The following is a 19,018-nucleotide window of genomic DNA, read 5'->3' as shown; positions in this document are numbered from 1 at the left end:
GTGTAAACATACGCTGGATAAGTTGGTGGTTCATCCGCTGTGGCGACCCCTGATTAATAAAGAGACTAAGCCAATATAGAAAATGAATGAATAAATGAAAATAATTGGCACATTTAAAACTGATATAAATGTACACATTTTAGGGTTATTATATTGTTATAAAATGAATATAATATAGGCTATTAGCTACTTTTATGTTGTTATGATTTAAAATTAAGCAAATCAAATATTTCATAGGTCCCAGATGCAATGCCACTGTGTGAAAGTACAGACAACCTAAATTTTACTCCAATAAAGGTATTAGTACATTTGTTTTATTGTACAAAAGTATTTGATTTTAAATGTTGCCTGCAGTATTTAAAGGGATGGCTCACCCAAAAATGAAAATTAACTCACATTTACTTACCCTCAAATGGTCCCAAACCTTTATGGGTTTCTTTCTTCTCTTGAACGAATATATTTTGAAGAAAGCTCTAAATATGTAACCATTGACTTCCATATAGGAAAAACAACTACTATGAAAGTCAGCGGTTACAGCTTTCTTTAAAATATTTCCTGTTGTGTTGAACAGAAGAGAGAAACTCATAAAGGTTTAAAACAAGTAAACGGGAAGAAAATGATTGCATAATTTTCATATTCCGGTGAACTCTACCCTTAATATTTAAAAGTAAGGGGTTGTTGAAAAAATATTTTATTTTCTTATATTGTCACAAGCTGATAGATTGGACTGATAAATGCTGACCCAACGACAGCTCTTTTCTAATATTTCCTATCTTTCCTAACACATTTGTAACCAAAAATTCCATATTGATAATTCAGAGGTATATATTAGTTCTGAAATTTACGTAAAACTTTTTGATGTATCAATATACAAATACATCATTATGTATTTTTATGTATTATTTAACATTTTGCACTGTGGGCAATCACAAACATGTCTGTTGAATGAGCCAATCAGCAGTGTTTATAGGCAATGAGAGTCAATGAGCAGCATAAAGAGATTTCATTGATTAAAACAGAAGTTTTTGAGAATGCAATACTGAAACAAATGACAGTTCTTAGTGTAAAGGGAATGCTTTTTTGCATGTTACAGGATATAATACATGCAGAATTTGAATGTAAAAATAAATCCATATGCTAAGAGGACTTATTATTAATCTTGTTTTTTTTTTTAAATAAAAAGTTATTGTGCTCATAGGATGCTACTGCATGTGCTTACATGAATGTACAGACACACAGAAGTGCAACCAAACACCATATGGCTTCAGAATACATATATAGAACAAGCTACTGTATATTGATTATTATGAAACCTTTAGTCTTTTTAAAGTCTGAAGAGGACAAGCACCCTCAATGCTGTTCAATGGACATGTAGGCTATTATAAATTATGTATTCATAATGTTATTCATGGTCTTTTTGAATCCAATAAAAACATATTTTTAAAAATGCAGTGTAAAATGTTAATATAATTTTGTATAATTGTCCTCTCCTTTGTCATTAAATAAATAAGTAACAAACAAGTGACACTCCCTAGTGAGATAATTTTTAAATATACTTTTTAGGCTTTGGCAATGTTATGTTTTATGTTTTAATTTTTTAAACCGCCTGATTATCTTAACGGGAGTAAACAATACAGAACTTTACTAGTCTTTACACTGTTGTTACATATTCTTTAGATTATTATAAACTGTATGTGTGATTTTGTATGTTAAAAACTGATTCAGATTATACTTTTTAGTTTAAAAGCAAGAAAGCGTAATGCATTATTATTATTACACAAAACTGCGTGAGAGGTACCACAACGTCGATGGCATGCTGATAAAAGGAAAAGTTCCCAGTTCCCACTTTTGTTTTTGCGCTCACGCATCGAGTCACGTGAACGTCTGTAACCAATCCATTTTTAGCTTTTCCTTCTCTCCTCTCGGGTCAGTCGAGTCGGCGGAGCGGAGAGGCGATGGCGGTGCGCCTATAAAACTCACCAAGCAAACTTTTCAGAGCTCTGGAAAAGTCTTTATATCCTCGCCAGAGGGAAAACCGTGAACTTTCAGATCGCTGGCGGAAGACTGAAGCTCGCGCGAGCTTGACTGCGGGGGCTGCTGTGTACGCGCGCGACGTGTCCTTGGCGACGGCTGAATTTCGGGAGTCGCAGTTTGTGAACTTCGGAAAGTGAGAGCTAACGCGTTAGCACGACTCTTTAGCCTGACCGCTCATGTAAAGTACCTTACCTAGACAAACGATGGCTGTGCGGATGTTTTTGTACGGGTAGAAATGTAAGTTAATAAGTAACTTAACTTAGGTAGTGTATAATCGTGTATATTTAGCTTGATTCATTCGCCTGGGATGAGCAGGTACTTTGCACCTGTAGCGCCACACGGTGTAAAAACCCAAGCTCTGGGTATGCTGTTTACCTTTTTAAAAAACAAATATTAAATTAGTTGGTTTTTCATATTAAACCTGAATGGGCATCCTAACAATGTAGGTTTCACTCTAGAATGTAAACAAAAAGTTAGCGTAACGTTAGCGAATACACCGGCTAATGCTGGTGTCACTTCTCACTCCCAGATTGGTTAACTTAGCTGGCTGACGTGGAAACAAAGCAATGCGTCTATTAACCTCTATTAAGCCGGATTTAACCTGACCCACTCTCCATTAATGATATAAAGTGACCTGGCTGGGGTTGTTGGGAACTTTTTGTGTGTGTATGTGCGCCATTGCGGAATACGGCTGTTGGACTAGGCTACTTTGATTTGACATCACGGCACCCTATGGTGCTCCTGCAAGCACCGAGACATGGATGTTCCCCAGGCCGTTTTCCCAAACGGTGAGGGGCGCCTGAGCCTTCAAGACCATGTCTGTACGGAGTCCTCCAACTCCAGGGCTTGGGCTCACTCTGCCCCCGTGTGTCCCCGCTCGCTCTGGACCGCGGTGTTTGACTACGAGGCCAGCGGGGAGGACGAGCTCAGTCTGCGGCGAGGAGACGTGGTGGAGGTCCTGTCGAAGGACGCTGCCATCTCAGGAGACGAAGGCTGGTGGACTGGTAAAATTAACCACCGCGTGGGCATCTTCCCATCTAATTATGTTACGTTCCAACCAGTCATTTACAGAGCGGTTGGGGCTCGAGAAAGCGACCCTTCCGCGCCTGTTCGGATACCTTTTTCTGAACTGGTTCTACAGGAAATTATCGGCGTCGGTGGGTTTGGCAAAGTCTACCGGGGAACCTGGAAGGTGCAGGAGGTCGCAGTGAAGGCAGCTCGACAGGACCCCGATGAGGACATTAAAGCGACTGCGGACAGTGTTAAGCAAGAAGCCAAACTTTTCTCAATGCTTCAACATCCTAACATTATCAAACTGGAGGGGGTGTGTTTGGAGGAGCCCAACCTGTGTCTGGTCATGGAATATGCCCGTGGAGGGACTCTGAACCGTGCTTTGACCGGCAGGAGGATCCCCCCTCACATCCTCGTGAACTGGGCCGTCCAGATCGCCAGAGGCATGCAGTATCTCCACGAGGAAGCGGTGGTTCCCATTATTCACCGGGACCTGAAGTCCAGCAACAGTAAGAGAGTTAACTTACCACACACTCAATAATGCCCCCTTATCTTTACTAAGAGTTACAGGTATTTGCTCTACAGTAGAAGCACTCGAGAGATTGTCACATTGCTATTTTCTTTCGCAATTATAGCAGGTTAATCATTAATCGTATCATTAGCACACCAACCTTTCCCAGAAAAGCCTTCGTTTGGGTTTGAAAGATGGGAACAGAACAGCCACGTGCTCTTTAAGTCTTATGTCATTTATAAATTCAGTCTATAAGGGTATGTAGCACCTATGTTGGCAACTAAGGAAACTGCCTTGCTAAAAGCAATGTGATTCTCAAAGGAAGTCACTAGCTAGTGAAATCGAAGCCCAGAAGAAAAGCTATAAAATTGATGGATGCTCTGAGATTGAATGGAGGCTTTGTAGTTGATGTTAAAGAGACTGCATCCTTCCAGGTCCTTCTGGCAACTTCAACAATTACTCATCTCAGAATACATCCCAGGCTGCAAGACTTTAAATATTTAATTTACAAAAAAGTAAATTTCTAAAGCATTACATGTTTTAAATAATGATATTTATGTAAGTAATAAATAAATACATTTAAATTTGTTTGTTAATAATTGATCAATAACTATAGTGTTAATGATTTAACAGATTGAAAAAAATCTAAGCAAGTTTTCATCTGTTTCTTTCTATTGAGTTTCATGTTTGATAAGTAAAAGTTTTAAATGCTGTAAAATAAGAAAACATGAAGCTCATAAATATGTTATTAAAATGCCTCTATTTAGCAATCTATTTGTGTTGGGACAACATAAAGGAATTAAGTCAACTTATTAGTTTTTACAGATTTAAGTGGATTAAACATGAAACAATAAAATTTGTCCCTCAACAAATCACTAGAATTGTATTGTTTCACCTTATTTTAAATAAGAAACTTGAACAAACAACGAATATTTTTTTTGAGTGACAATTAATGTCAAATTTAATTTTGATATTGATTATAAGGATTTAGTCAGCTGCTTTACACATTTGTTTTTTTTTATTTTATACTATAATATAATGCAAGGACTCCCTCCTTTTCAGTCTTAATTCTTGTGTTCTCAACAGCAGTGTTTTTCCTTTTTTTATACTTGGAAACTGCACAACTATTTTGTTATAGCTATCTATGAATAAATTAGCATATTTAGTAACTGTTTATTTCGTTTTCATTGAGAATACATGATTACGTTTACTTTATTAATAAAAGGGCAAAGAGACATTATAACTCGGAGGTCGATAGATATTTACACAATGGGTATATTACTTTCCGGTTAGAGCTTTATATAACTATTTTCTATTTCATAAGGTTCCTTTTACAGCATTGACGTTGTAATGTAATTCAAATATAATTAGTTTAAAGATCTAAGCATCCATTTGTTTGTTAAAGTGCAAAAAGAGTCATAAGGCGCCCTCATTAGTGGCAGGCCAGCGTAGAAATTCTATTGAAGATACTGGGGTGAATTTAATTTTCAAATTTGAAAGACATGGTGTGAAAAAATATAAAAGACATGGTGTGAAAAAATATAATTTAATGCAATTCTTCTTGTTTGGTCTCCCTTTATATCGCATCTCAGCCAGGCAATGAAGGTCACTGTTTTTTAAAGAAGTCATATCTTAAACACTGTAAAAAAAATTTCGTGGGATGTCAAATAACCGGAACCTCTGGGGCTGGCGGACTGAATTTAAATGTCTGTGTGTATATACCCCATTGTGCTAAATGTGGTCCCACTTAATATTAGGTGGCCTTAGCTAATACACTTACACTGAAATTAATAATTTGTTACAATGTACCTATTGTGTAAATGCATGTTTCTGCAATGTACTTATGATTGATTAAATACCTGCATGTAATTACATTTGTTATTAATTTCTTTAATTACATTGGTTATTACGCTATTGATCATCTCTTATACCTTAACCCACCCTTAAACCTAACCATAATACCAAACCTGTCCCTAGTCCTACCTGTATTCCACCTCAAAAGCACCAGAAGTGTTCTACAATGCATTATGAATACATTAAGTACATTGTATTTATTCTTTAATGCAAGTACCTAGTAGTTACGACCACCTAATATAAAGTGGGGCCAAGACTTATTTACCTGCTAAGAAGGTGTAAACTGTCACAGTATCAGATTTTTTCAAGTTTTATTCATGTTTTGATCATGTTGATAATTTTGAGGTCATTGTGTATATATGACACTGTGGATTTTAAGGACAAAAAAGGAGAATCCTTTATTATATAAAAATCTAACAAATGAATATAATAGTTGCCTACTGAGTATAAACAATATGTGTGGTAGGGCTACAGGATGTTAGAAAAATCCGACGTTGCAATTTTTTTGTTTTTCTACAATATATATTGAGATTTTAATATAAGTTCACCAGATTAATTAAATAGCTGTATTTGGAAACATTTAATTAATTTAGATCGATTGGGATGATCAAGTTTTTTTTTATACAGTGCGTTTGCATAAATTATAATAAATTACAAGCATATAAAGATACAACAGAGAAAAGATAAAAGTTAAATAAACAGTCCTTCATGGTTTTCTGGAGAGTATTGAAGAACAGACATTAAATAAATTAAATTGATTATTTGAAAATAATATTATTTAATAATGTCTTTATCTTTTATTTTTTATTAAATAATCTAATCCTTCAAAGTGCCTATTGTGAATACCTACACTGCGATATGGATGCTCAAATGATATATTGTGAGTCCCTAATATGTGGTTAAATGACATCTTTATTAAATATTTTCAATGTTCCATTTATTTCTACTCTCTATTACTGTGAGGCAGGGACAACATCAACCCATAGAACAATAATTTGCTATGCGTTCCCTCAATTTTTTTTAAATGGTGTGTTTTAATTTATAGGTTAAATAATGTCTATGTAAAACCTTGACAACACTTTAAATGCTATGGTTGGTCTTGTGACTTTTGAAGCTGTTATGTGTATTTAAAATTACAAAAATGTTTCTTAAGATCTTCTGGGTGCATTCAGGGTTTGTTGAGTTATGTTTACAAACAGAACTCATTTATTGAATTAAACTTATTTAATTGAATGAAACTCATTTAGTTGAATGAATAATTGAAACCCCCCGCTATAAACCAATAGGACAATCTTGGGTCTTCCGGGTTTTGGCTCATCCCTTCACCACATTATTGTGCCTGACAAAAGAGCAGACTATTTGAAAACTGCACCTGCGTTTCAGCAGTAGGTTTGAGTCATTTGCTTGAGCAGAGTTTCTCAGTCTAAAGTTGCACCCAACAAGTGAAATGCCACTAGCTGTAGAAATGATGGCTTCTGAATGAGTGTGACCCTTGGCAGGTTGTGAAGTTGAGAGGTTAGAGTTTGAACAGCTGGTGTCCTCCTTGAGAAACGGCCTGTCTGCTAACAAGGTTCAGAAAATGCATCTGAAAGAGCTTCACATTAAGAATCACCAAGCATGAATATACATATTATGTTTGTTTTAAGGCTGGGCGATATGGCAAAAACGCAGTCTTTGATCAACAATTGTTTTCCATATTGAACAATAAAGATATATATTTCTATATCAGTTCCAGATTAAAAAGAGTATCCCAACAATGACTGAAGCCACAAAAATGAGAGGGTCCATTAAGCACCATAACCTATTTTTGGTGGCTGATAATTTTTGGCTGTCAAAAATTCAGTGCATCTTTAATATCAACACACTTCTAGATTCCCATTGTTGCAATTTTTTGCTGTGTGTTAGATCAACAGAGTAAAAACGCACAGAGCTTATCATTCTTATCGACATCAATTGTATCGCGATTCAATATAATATTGTTTATCGGCCCAGCCCTAGTTTGTTTGATGATCAATTTTTTTTTTTTTTACTGCTAAAAAAATATAGGACAGTGTTTATTTCTTAACTCTGTGTAGTGTTTTTCCCCTTAGTGTATCAAAGTAGTTAAAGGCAAGGATTTCTTTCATGTGAATGGAGATATTTGCCCTTATTTTCTAAAACAACTCTATAGCTGCAGGGGATACTACATGGCTATCATGTTTCTAAGTCATAGATGGAGTTGGGAAAGACCCTAATGCTTATCTGCCTTTGGTATGCTACACATTGGTTAACCAATACCTAGAAAAGGCCTATCAGTGGTTGCATTTAAAAGTTAAGTAACTTTTTAACAGTGGCTTAACCGGTCTGATTGATACTCACACAGACCGGTCTGATTGATACTCACAAAAATCTTTCTACTTAAATGCCGTCTTGACTGCTGCATGAATTTTAAAGTCTTCTATCATTGCCACCTAAATGTATTCAGCTGCTTTGTTGGATGAATGTATAAACAAGCTGTTTGTGATATGTATTACTGTTGAATAGTTTGTTTTAAATTAAGGCTATACATTATTTGATAACGCAGTATAAATAATAATACTACAAGAGATTATTACTGTTCTAAAAAGTTAATATGTAATTTATTAAAGTGATGTGAAATCTGTATTGTTATCTGGCATTAGGCATGGGACGAAAATTGTTTACGTGGATTGGAAAAGTCAACATTTTAAAACCGCCAAAATTTCTGGTTATACTGTTCCCACTGTATGTGTAAGATTTTATTTATTTATTTTTTTGCTTTTTAGGGCAACAGTATTTCCAACGAAAAGATGCTGTTTTAAATTGTAAAAAAAATCTGTATTTTTGAAACTAATTAAGACTGCAGAGTCAGTGATTTATTTTGAATTATTTAGTCTGACGTATTTACCGCTCCAAAATATTTTAAATGTTTCTCAAAATCAAATATAATGGGCCCTATCATACACCCGGCGCAATGTGGCGCAAGGCGTGGCGCAATACTTGTTTGGTAGTTTCAGCTTGGCGCAAGAGTCGTTTTGAGGCGTTGCTCTACGCTGTTTAAATAGCAAATGCATTAGCACTCATATGTGCGTCCATAGGTGTTCTGGTCTAAAAAGGAAGACGTTCTGAGGTGCACTGCTGGCGCGTTGCTATTTTGAGAAACTAAAATAGATTTTTCATTAGACCAAAACAGACCCGGTCTAAACTCCAGCGCAGAGTTGAGAGTTGCAGAGAGCAATAGGCAAATATCTTTACATATGAAAAAATTTAAATATTGAGGAAATATATAGGATATAATAAGAATAGATATAGGATATAAATATAAAGGATTAAAATATTACAAAACATATTATTTTCTAGCCTAAATAAATATGAAAAATCACTGCTTTTATGTCTTCTTCATCTCGGGAGGCTTTTTCAGTTCATTCATAACAATTTCCTTTTGTATAATGTTATTATTATTAGCAGTATTATTTAATATATCAATATTTATATTTGTTTTATTAAAAACAAGCTTTGATTTGCCCACCTGTCAGGTTTTACACCATAAGGGGCACAATATGTGTTTTAGGATGTAACTCAGGTTTTTGAACACACTTTAATAATGTTAATATTGTTCATTTATTTGTTTGCTGGAAATTAGAACTGAATTTAGAAATAGTTTTGAAACGAATATTTGCGCTTAACAAACACAATTAATTATTTATAGACTAATTGATGTCTGTGTGTAAAGGTTTCCCTATTTAAGAGCGAAAGTAAAAGTGATCCATATCTCTCATTCTCACGCAGTAGATGCTCTGTTTAACAGTTTTTTGTTAAAAAAAACTGTCAACTGTTAACTGTTTGCTAGTGAAATGCTCAGTTTTTCGACTTACTTTACGTCCTGTAAATAGCGAATGCGCTTATGGCGCAACGCAGCTGGCTCTTAAAGGGAATGGGAGATGAGACTCTAATTGGTTTATTCTCAAAACATTAGGAAAATAAACTCAACCCTTTTAGACCATGCGCCATGGCGCAAAGTGGATTTTCCCGTCCTTAAATTAGCAAAAATGCGTTCTGACACCCTGAGCATGGACCGTCAAAATAGAGCCCATTGTGTTCAAAGGGGAAAAAAGTTTTTGTTTTTTACCCAGACATTTAAAAGGGTGGTCCAGAATGTAATTTTAAGGCCTGGTTGTGTTTATAAGATGCAAAGCAATGTGTGCTCATGTTTCACTTGAAGGAAATCATGTTATTTTTTCATTTTTCTCACTTTGATTATACACAGCTACTCAGCTAACATGAAAACGACTGTCAAATTTTCTAGTTCCTCTGAAAGGACCGCCCTTAAGTGACTCTGATTCGTCATCGTCATAATGTGCTACGCCCGTAAAAGCATGCGCTTTGCTGTGTAAATAATCAGTCAACCTCCTGCCTGCTCACTAAAATAAAATCTGACAAGTGTCTGTAATGAGTGAAAATGGGGTGCGGCTCCTTTAAGAGCGTTTGCCATTGTGTGTGTGTGTGTGTGTGTGTGTGTGTGTGTGTGTGTGTGTGTGTGTGTGTGTGTGTGTGTGTGTGTGTGTGTGTGTGTGTGTGTGTGTGTGAATGTTGTGTGCATCTATGTGTGTGTGTGAGTTTGTGAACTTTTTGTAACAAGCGCATGTGCATGGGAGTTTTTTTTTCTTTTTCTCTGATGCTCGGATTAAGTTATTTTCTTTAAATATCTTGACAGAAGAATAAAGCACAAGATGTGGCATGCTACCTGTGTGAGCCTTGATTTATTTTTCTGCTGCTACCACCACTAGGTGAGCTATTCTGTATTTTTTTTACTCTACACATTACACGACGTCTTTCACATATATCCGGAATATGCAGGTGTAAGTAATGTGAATCATCCACATATCTTTTGCGACTTCATTATCTGAGATGTGAAACACATGGAAAAGCTGCCTGAAGACAATCAATGCGAAGTCGCGCACACAAATAAGAGACACGAACTCGCTGGTGGAGTGTGTGTGTGTTTACAGCAGTTTGACTGCTAAATACGAATTTGTTGCTAAATCTTTGCGGTGTAAAGCAGCATTACCCGTTGTTTACATTGTTGCTACATCATACTGTTAACGCGAGACACTGTACATGTCATGATCAATTTGAACAAATATAAACACTTACAGGTTGTAGTTCACAGCTTCTGCTTTGAGGAGATTTTAGCCGAATCCAGCACTGAATTGGGAGAGATTCTGGAAGCTTTTTTGTCAAATCATGCTTGCTATGTATTTTATTATTCTCTGGAAAATTATTAATATTGAACTGTAGGCACTTCTGTCTTTATGTCGTGTCCTTTGGAAGCCCAAATACAGAAACAGACAAAGCTCTATGGAAACAGCCGTGTTTGGATGCATTTTTAGCTTCATCTTTGCTATAACATTTCAGCGCCTCTGGCCACGCCCCTTAGCTGCACAGTTTGTGTGCGCAGTAAACAAACCTTTGTGATCTCACAGGGGGCGGAAGTATTTTTTGTAGTCCCCAAAATTCGTTCATTGTAGGCTTTGCTAAGCTAAATCTGTAAAAACCAAGGTCCCCTTTGCATTGAACTTAGAACTTTTTACATTCAGAGATGCTGTTTATGTTCACACAACTACATTACACATTAACTAAAGTTTAAAATATGATATCATAGTGGACCACCCCTTTAACAAATATATTTTAAAACAGTAATCACAATAACCGTCAAATGTTATTTTTATCCAAGATTATCACACCCTCAGAATCATATACCGGCCCATGCCTATCTGGCAGTATTTAAGGTGCTCAAAAATATTTATTTTATTATCAGTGCTAAAACTGTTGCATTGTGAATATTTTTGTGGAAGTTGTGACGCATTTCTTTTCTGAATTTTTGTCTCAGTGGAAAGTTGAAAAGGTCATTGTTTATTTGAAAGAGCTTTTTAAAACATCATATTTCTTTACTTGATAGACATCTTGAATAAAAGTGTTCGTTCCTTTATAAATATTACTGTCATTTGAATGTAGTGCAGTGGATTTCTGTTTGTGAATGAATTGTTATTATAGCAATTAAGTAGCATCTGTTAAATTAGCTGAGTATTTCCAGAACAATAAAATAGATGGCATTCCACTATCAACAATAGACACGAAGTGGCACCCTGCCCCCGTTCAGCATGGCAGTGCTACTGTTAACGCAACTCAGTTTGTTCATCTCTCCACAGTATTGTGACAAACAACACTAGAAGCTTGCTGACCTTAATTGAAAAAGTAACGTTTGTTTGCTTAGTGCTGCACTCAGGACACCCACCCATCACGAACCAGGACCCTTACTGCTCCGTTCCTAAGGAGGACTCCTTGCCCATTCAGGTTGCACTACATTGTTTAGCAGGTTAAAGGTGGAGGGTACATTTTTAGAGAGGCCCGAACAGCAAAGTCAAATACTAGTCTCTCAAAAATAAGAAATGAAACCAGATTTGCTTTGTGCCCACTCTTGCTTATCTGATCAATGATTACCTTTAAGATATAGCAAATAGTGAATGAAATGATGTTTTTGTGGCCTAATCTTTTAATACCTCACTCAAAGGAATGTCGCTAACGAGGGGGCAAAAGCTTAACATAAGTTTGCACAATGGAATGGTCAAGCACTGGTTGCTAGGTGACTGCCAACTCGAGAATGCACCGACTCCTAGGCCTGAAAGGCTTATTTTCATTATTTTTAATCTCCTCAATGGCCGCTGTTTTCTCTCCAAGACAGGGAGCTTCCCCTGATTGGGGGTAAAGAATATTGCGGAACTGTAGCCAGCAGTCCCTGTGAAACTCGGCACTTTGCCACACTCCAAAAAAAACTTGCTTTTGCAATTTCAGGCACATGAAGTGAAACGTTAAGGAATCTCAAGCATGTGTGCTCTCCAAAATGCTCTCTCACACACACACACACACACACACACACACACACACACACACACACACACACACACACACACACACACACACACACACACAAACACACATTCTGACTGGCAGTGGAGAGAACAATGGCCTTGTTGGAAGGATAGAGGGACCGTGGCAAACATACAACAGGCAGCGGTTATTGTCTCATGATCTAAAGATGATTTTCTGCCCCATAAAACGGACGCCATTGAAATCTAAAGGGAAGAAGAAACCTTTAAGAAAAGAGTGGATGAATCAAAGTTGTATTGAAGTACTAGCTTAAAAGTTTTTGTATTCCAGGTAGGCCTGGGCTGGGCGATTATGGAGCTTTTTTTTATTTCAGATTTTTATCCACAAAGAAAAATTACAGTTTAAATGACAATTTTACAATTACCCCAGCACCACCCCACCCCCCATAACCCTTTATAATAATTATAGAATATATAAATGTCAAAAGCTGTCATTTAAAGATTAAATTTAACAAGATCCATTTATAATTGCATTCAAGACTTTTATTATTAAAATTATACAATTACAGTGAAAGTAAATTCATATGATTGTTAAAAAGGGGAAGTTTTTACAGCAGCATTGATTCCAACATTAGATCGCTGACAGTTCCTTCATACGCATGTCTTCTCTATTAATTGTCTTATCCTTTTGTTCTTACTGTGAGAAATGCAAGGTGTGACGCACAGGTTCAAATGCGTGTGTCCGATGGTAAATGCATGTTTGAGAGCCTCGAATTATGATGTTTTTTTTTTTGTTGTTGTTATGTGTGTTTGTGCATCCATGTTTTTTTTTACTTCACGGAGTGTAACATTTATTTTAAGATCTTCCCTGCTCAGCGCTCGCTGAGGCTGCCATGTTGTTTGTGTATTTTTTTGGAAAATATGGGGGGGACTACGGGAACCCAGAGGAGAGCATCATGTGTTAGGATGAAAATTATTTTTATTTAAACAAATTGATGGAAACTTCACACTTGGTTTAATTGATAAAATCGATTTATTACCTAGCCCTAATTCTAGGTTCATTTCAGACCAGATAACCATTTTTGTAATAAGAAAGCATTGATTTTGTATGAATATTACTTATTTATAGTAAGACTGCCATAATACATAATGAAATGGATATTGAACCCTTACTGTAGATTATTATGTGTACACTAAGGATGCTCCAATCAGGATTTTTGGAGCCGATGCCAGTACCTATTCCTCATCATGGTGATCGACAGACACAGAATACCGATTCTACAGCTTCAAGCTTTAAATAACTTTACCATCGCATAAAGCCTATTTTCCCCTTTATGTAGGATGCTTAAGTGGATATCTCTCCTTTCCTAATAGAATAAATGAAGAATGTTGCATATAATCCCTTAAACACACCCTAATATGACCATTTAGTGTGGACACATCATGATCAGAAGCAACTTTCAGAAACGAATAGATAAAACAGATAAAAATTTGGTAAAAAAAAATTACTAACTATGCAATTTGGAATCATAGCAAGTAATGGATTGATAATTAAACGTGCCTCAATGAATAAAAAGAAAAAAGCACCTTATTCTGCTTGTAAATCAGTAAACAAAGATGATCAGTTCATGTTATCGGCCAGATTAGTGAGTACGGATCAAGTCATGAAATGTGAGTATCGGCCGATTTATCAGAGTATCCCTGGTGTACAAATCTCAGCCAATAGCTTAATGGAATACTTATGTAAATGTTGGCCCCAATGGCGTGGTGCAGGGATGATATCATACCCGGAAGAAGAATGTGCTGTGGTTTTCTTTGCGATTTTACGATGGGTTTTTTGATTTATCTGTAAAATAACATTTTTGGTGAACAACTTAATAGTTTTGGGTGTTTCAGGTTTATATTTATATAAAATATATTTCAGCATTTAATTGTATGATTGTTTTTAATTATTAGACAGCACATTTTAATCATTTATCTGTTTACTAACATAAATTATTGTGCATACAAATGATGAATTAGATTGAGATGTTCTTTTCTGCATTCAAAAGCAGAATAACCCATACAGTTGTTAGTCAATGAAACAAACTGTGTAGTTTTTTTATTCATAGTTGTTAAGGAACTAAAGTCCTTATTAGAAAACCGGTATTTCAACGCTGAAATCTGACTGGCATCTTGTTGCGTTAATAAATATAATGCTAATTTCTTTATCACCATTATTGTACTGAACATGTGAAAATGTCACAATTATACCAAACATTTTACATTGTATTAGGTACAAGAGTGTAGGAGTGTAGTCAAGGCCAGTCCTCTCCAAAGTTTGTTGAAAAACACGTCTTAACTTTCCCAGGCCTCATGAAATGTGTCCAAAAATAAAACTACTTAGTTACCCCCTCAAGACGTGATGGGATAGCAGTCAAGGTCAAATTAATCAGACACCATTATCAACTGAGGGCCTTCCTATTTATCACGTATTGATGTTGATAAACGTCTCAAGTTGTATAATTGTCAAGGACAGAATCAGTGAGAAATAATACTTCTTCTGACCCCAGGATGTTCCCAGCTTCAAAGAACGCTGACCTATATTCTCATGTTATTTGTCATTTGGTACAAGACTGTATTGTAAACTTGAGCGACTTGTATGTCATTCTGAGATCTTATGTATAACCTTGAAGATTACACTTTATGATAAAAGAGTGCAACTATGATTATGCCCTTAGCATTTCTGCATTATTCATTGACATTAATGCTCAAAGGCTCACGCATAGAACTCATTTTTATCATACTTTAAAATGGCTTGTCTTAACTGTATCAGTTTTCGGTTTTATTCGTTGCATTTTAACTTTAATAAATACTGAAGAATTTCTACGAGTTTATAACGTATGTATTAGATATAACTAAAACAACTCTCTCTGTCCTTTTGCCCTCCATAGTTTTATTACTTGAAAAAATTGAAAATGATGACATTGGTCGAAAAACCCTGAAGATTACTGACTTTGGCCTTGCTCGTGAGTGGCACAAAACGACCAAAATGAGTGCAGCTGGCACTTACTCCTGGATGGCTCCTGAAGTCATCAAGTCTTCTCTGTTTTCCAAAGGGAGTGATGTCTGGAGGTAAGCTGTTATTTTAAGTTAATTACAATGTTTGACAAAAAGTCTGTTATTAAAGAAAATTAGATACTTGAAGTTAGACTGTCAATTTTTAGGCATATTATGAGCACTACAAACTTGTCCAAAATTCAGACAGAATAATTATCCATCAATGACACATAATTTCAGCCAGATTTAAGACACATATGGGTCAGAGACACAACATAGGTCAGTATAATTACAGACTGAATGTTTTACCCAATACTTTAGCTTGCTAACTCAACTGTACTGGATGAGTTTCAAATCAGTGACTTAAAAGAGGCAGTTTCAGTTAAGATGGTGCCTTAAAGGTGACTTTGGATGGAAATTTTACTTTTGTAGATTTGTTTTTTGTTCAGTTAGGTTTATGCTGTATCTGCCTGCTTAGACAAGTTGTAAAGACATACAGTTTTTTTTTTGTAAACTGTCAACTGTGGCGTGATGGATAAGGCACTGCCCTCATAAACCAGTAATTGTGGTTTATGAGCATTAGAGGGCCACAACGGTTAAGAAGTTGGACTTAAAATACTTCAAAATGTAATTAAAGTGTTTCAGGTTCGATTGCCGGTCCCAACGTGAATGAACTGCACTCTCCATCTTCGATATACAGTAAAACACCTAACCCCTTGCTCCCTGGATGCTGGACAATACTCAGTACACCTCATATATATATGCTATTGCTGAACCATTTGAATTTTGTGGCAGTTTAGATGTAACTAGCTAGTTCTTTACATCTGCACCTCTTTGTGTGAACTGTTAGTAAAGGGGCTATCAATGGTGTTTTTAATTTCTCAGATTTTAAGCAATAAAGTATTCCTGCACGGTCTGCTTTGTGTTCGGATGCAATTTTAGAGTCTCATATAGGCATTCTTACACTGAATGTCAGCTTCAGAAGGGGCAACTGTGAAATTGATTAGTTTTATATATAAAGGGACGGAGTGGGCAAAACTCTTCCTAGAAGCAGTGGGGAACACTTACTTTTATGTGCAAAATTATTTTCGTCGGATTGCTTAATGACCTTGTGCTAACTGAAGCTGGACTCGTATCAAAATTGCATTTAAAGGGGATAGCTGTACCTACAATTTGTCTGATATATTTTATAGTACAATTCTTATTTGTATCGTCTGGTTTTTGTTATCAAATTCCAGGTACTGCTCATTTTTGTTTAGAATCAGAGTTCATCATTAAAGTGCAGAGCCATTTGTATCAGTGGGGTGCTGTTGGTTTACAAACTAACCAGCACAGATTGTGCAGCTGAGCATTTGTTAAATTTGTTCGTATGCAGATGTTTGTTTGAATATATTTCACATTGATAATGGCTGACTGCAATACCAAGCAATAATAAATCATACCCAGTGATTATACGCATGGGTGAGGACCCATCTTGATTTTACTTTCTGTCATTATAAGCTTCAATTACTCTGTCTGTCATGCAAGCAAAAATTAGCAGAAGCTAAAGGCTTGGCTGGTACTGTGTTTGCTGTGCTGCTTTAGCTTTATATATATATATATATATATATATATATATATATATATATATATATATATATATGTGTGTGTGTGTGTGTGTGTGTGTGTGTGTGTGTGTGTGTGTGTGTGTGTGTGTGTGTGTGTGTGTGTGTGTGTGTGTAGTTTTTTCAGACATAGAAAAACAAGGAAAAACAGATCCATCATGAAACAATAGTCTGTGCAAAATGTAAAATAAAGCATAAAACAAGGGAAAATGGCAACATGCAGGACATATATGACCCACAAAAAGAAACGCCAATAGATGTAAAGAGAGAGAAAAAACTCACAAACCTTCAGAAATTAAACAACACTATTAGTCTTTATGGTGTTTTATATCCCACATTTTATTAAATTTCCCAGAAGTGGTATATCTAATTCTTTATAAAATGTAAAGTGGAGGTGAGTCTAAGAAGCCAGTAAAAAAAAGCCTATTATTTTTCTTCTAGAAACAATGGATAACTTTTTCAACTATAATCATGCCATACTGAACAGGTAATTGTACATTTTGGTTAAGAGTCTCCAGAAACTCTGATCAGCCAAAAATGACATGATTGGGTGAGGAAGTAAAACACAGTTGTAAACCTTAGCTAAGAACTGAAATATTTCTAGCCAAAAAAATCTGAATTGGAACACAGGACCAAAATAGATGTGCTAAGGTACCCTCAGTAGCTTTACACTTGTCGCATATGGGGGAAACCGAGGGATATAATTTACTAAGCTTTGCTTTAGAACAGTAAAGTCTGTGTAAAACTTTGTTCTGAATAAGGTTGTGTCTAATTTTGGTTTATCTTTTCAAGAATCGATCGGTACCAAGCCATTCCTGATCTAGCAGCCTCAGTGAGGGTCGATGTGAGCAGCAGTTTATTAGCATTTAAAGAGATAACAGGGAAACAGCTTGATGTGCACTGAGGGTTTTTTGACAGGGTAAAAAATAATGTTTTTTTACACTATTGAGAAATTGAGAAATTTGACCAAAGTAAGCTATAGACTTAAAGATGCTAGGAATCATGTTGTTAAATTGACATCCAATGTCACCTTTTCATAGGTAAACACCAAGTGAGCTCACTAGGTTTTAAAGCTGACCTTATGGAGTATTTAGTGTTTGTTTTTAGGTTCACAAAAACTTTGTCAGTTTGTGGTGTCTAATGCTGTTCCAGCTCCCCATTACAGTGTATTGCCTTTTACCAGAAAAAAAGAAAGAAAAAAAAACATATTCCATCATTAACCTGGCTGAAATTGTATTGTAACAGTATAAGTACTGTTTATCTGTCCATTGACACTTTTTTGACCATGTTGACACGTCTCATGCGTTTTGTTTTCTCTCCAGTTATGGAGTCCTCCTTTGGGAATTACTGACTGGAGAGATTCCTTACCGTGGCATCGACGGTTTGGCAGTTGCTTATGGCGTGGCCGTCAACAAATTAACCCTTCCAATTCCATCTACATGCCCAGAGCCTTTTGCCAAGCTCATGGAAGGTAGTTCACTTGTGTTTTTCTTGTTTAACTCTAATGCAAATAACTAACCTTATGCATGAATTATTCTTATTGTCACTTTGTACATGGTAGACTTAGGCCCTATCCCAATTCTACCCCTTAGCCTTCTTGGTGTCCCAATTCTCTTAAGTGTAAAGGCGTAGGGCTAAGGGGTAGGAGTAGATACCCCTTCGAACTGAGATTTTTCAGGACCACATTCGAAACAAAGGGGTAAGAAAATTTCCCAGAATACACCAGCCACAACGACAGCATAGTTGCACCCAGAAGAGAGAAGATGAACATATTAGTATTTTTTTGTGGTTTTACGAATTATTACAACAAACAAGAATAAGTTTTAAAATATTCATTATCGCGTTTGTTTTTTACCACCATACTTAAAAAAGAAAAAAATAACTATTTCTATCGGGTACAAAAATAAAATTAGGATTGGGCCTAAGACTTACTTAACAATTGGACACATCTATATATACTGATATGAAAGAAATAATTGATTTCCTTGTTCTAATGATACATTTTATACTGAACAAGCAGTTTTATATGTACTGCATCTGAATCAAACTCTGACTGCCATCAGTTTCTTTTCTATGCATTA

The 19,018-nt window shown here is 35.9% G+C and overlaps 1 protein-coding gene across 3 annotated transcripts in view; it reads left to right on the top strand.

Moving 5' to 3' along the window:
- Window positions 1–1,929: 1,929 nt before the first annotated feature.
- The window catches only part of map3k21 (mitogen-activated protein kinase kinase kinase 21), a 32,176-nt gene continuing 15,087 nt past the window's right edge, over window positions 1,930–19,018 (top strand). For all 3 annotated transcript variants that reach the window (XM_073920841.1, XM_684924.8, XM_005156926.6), the window contains exons 1-3: window positions 1,930–3,554; window positions 15,228–15,408; window positions 18,260–18,408. In XM_073920841.1, the coding sequence (XP_073776942.1) occupies window positions 2,792–3,554; window positions 15,228–15,408; window positions 18,260–18,408 (1,093 nt within the window). In that variant the 5' untranslated portion in view covers window positions 1,930–2,791. The remainder of the gene's footprint in view (window positions 3,555–15,227; window positions 15,409–18,259; window positions 18,409–19,018) is intronic.

Source organism: Danio rerio, chromosome 13 (genome assembly GCF_049306965.1).
Source record: "Danio rerio strain Tuebingen ecotype United States chromosome 13, GRCz12tu, whole genome shotgun sequence".
Taxonomy (NCBI): Eukaryota; Metazoa; Chordata; class Actinopteri; order Cypriniformes; family Danionidae; genus Danio; species Danio rerio.
The sequence above is the reverse complement of the archived record's forward strand: the minus strand, read 5'-3'. Positions and strand labels throughout refer to the sequence as shown.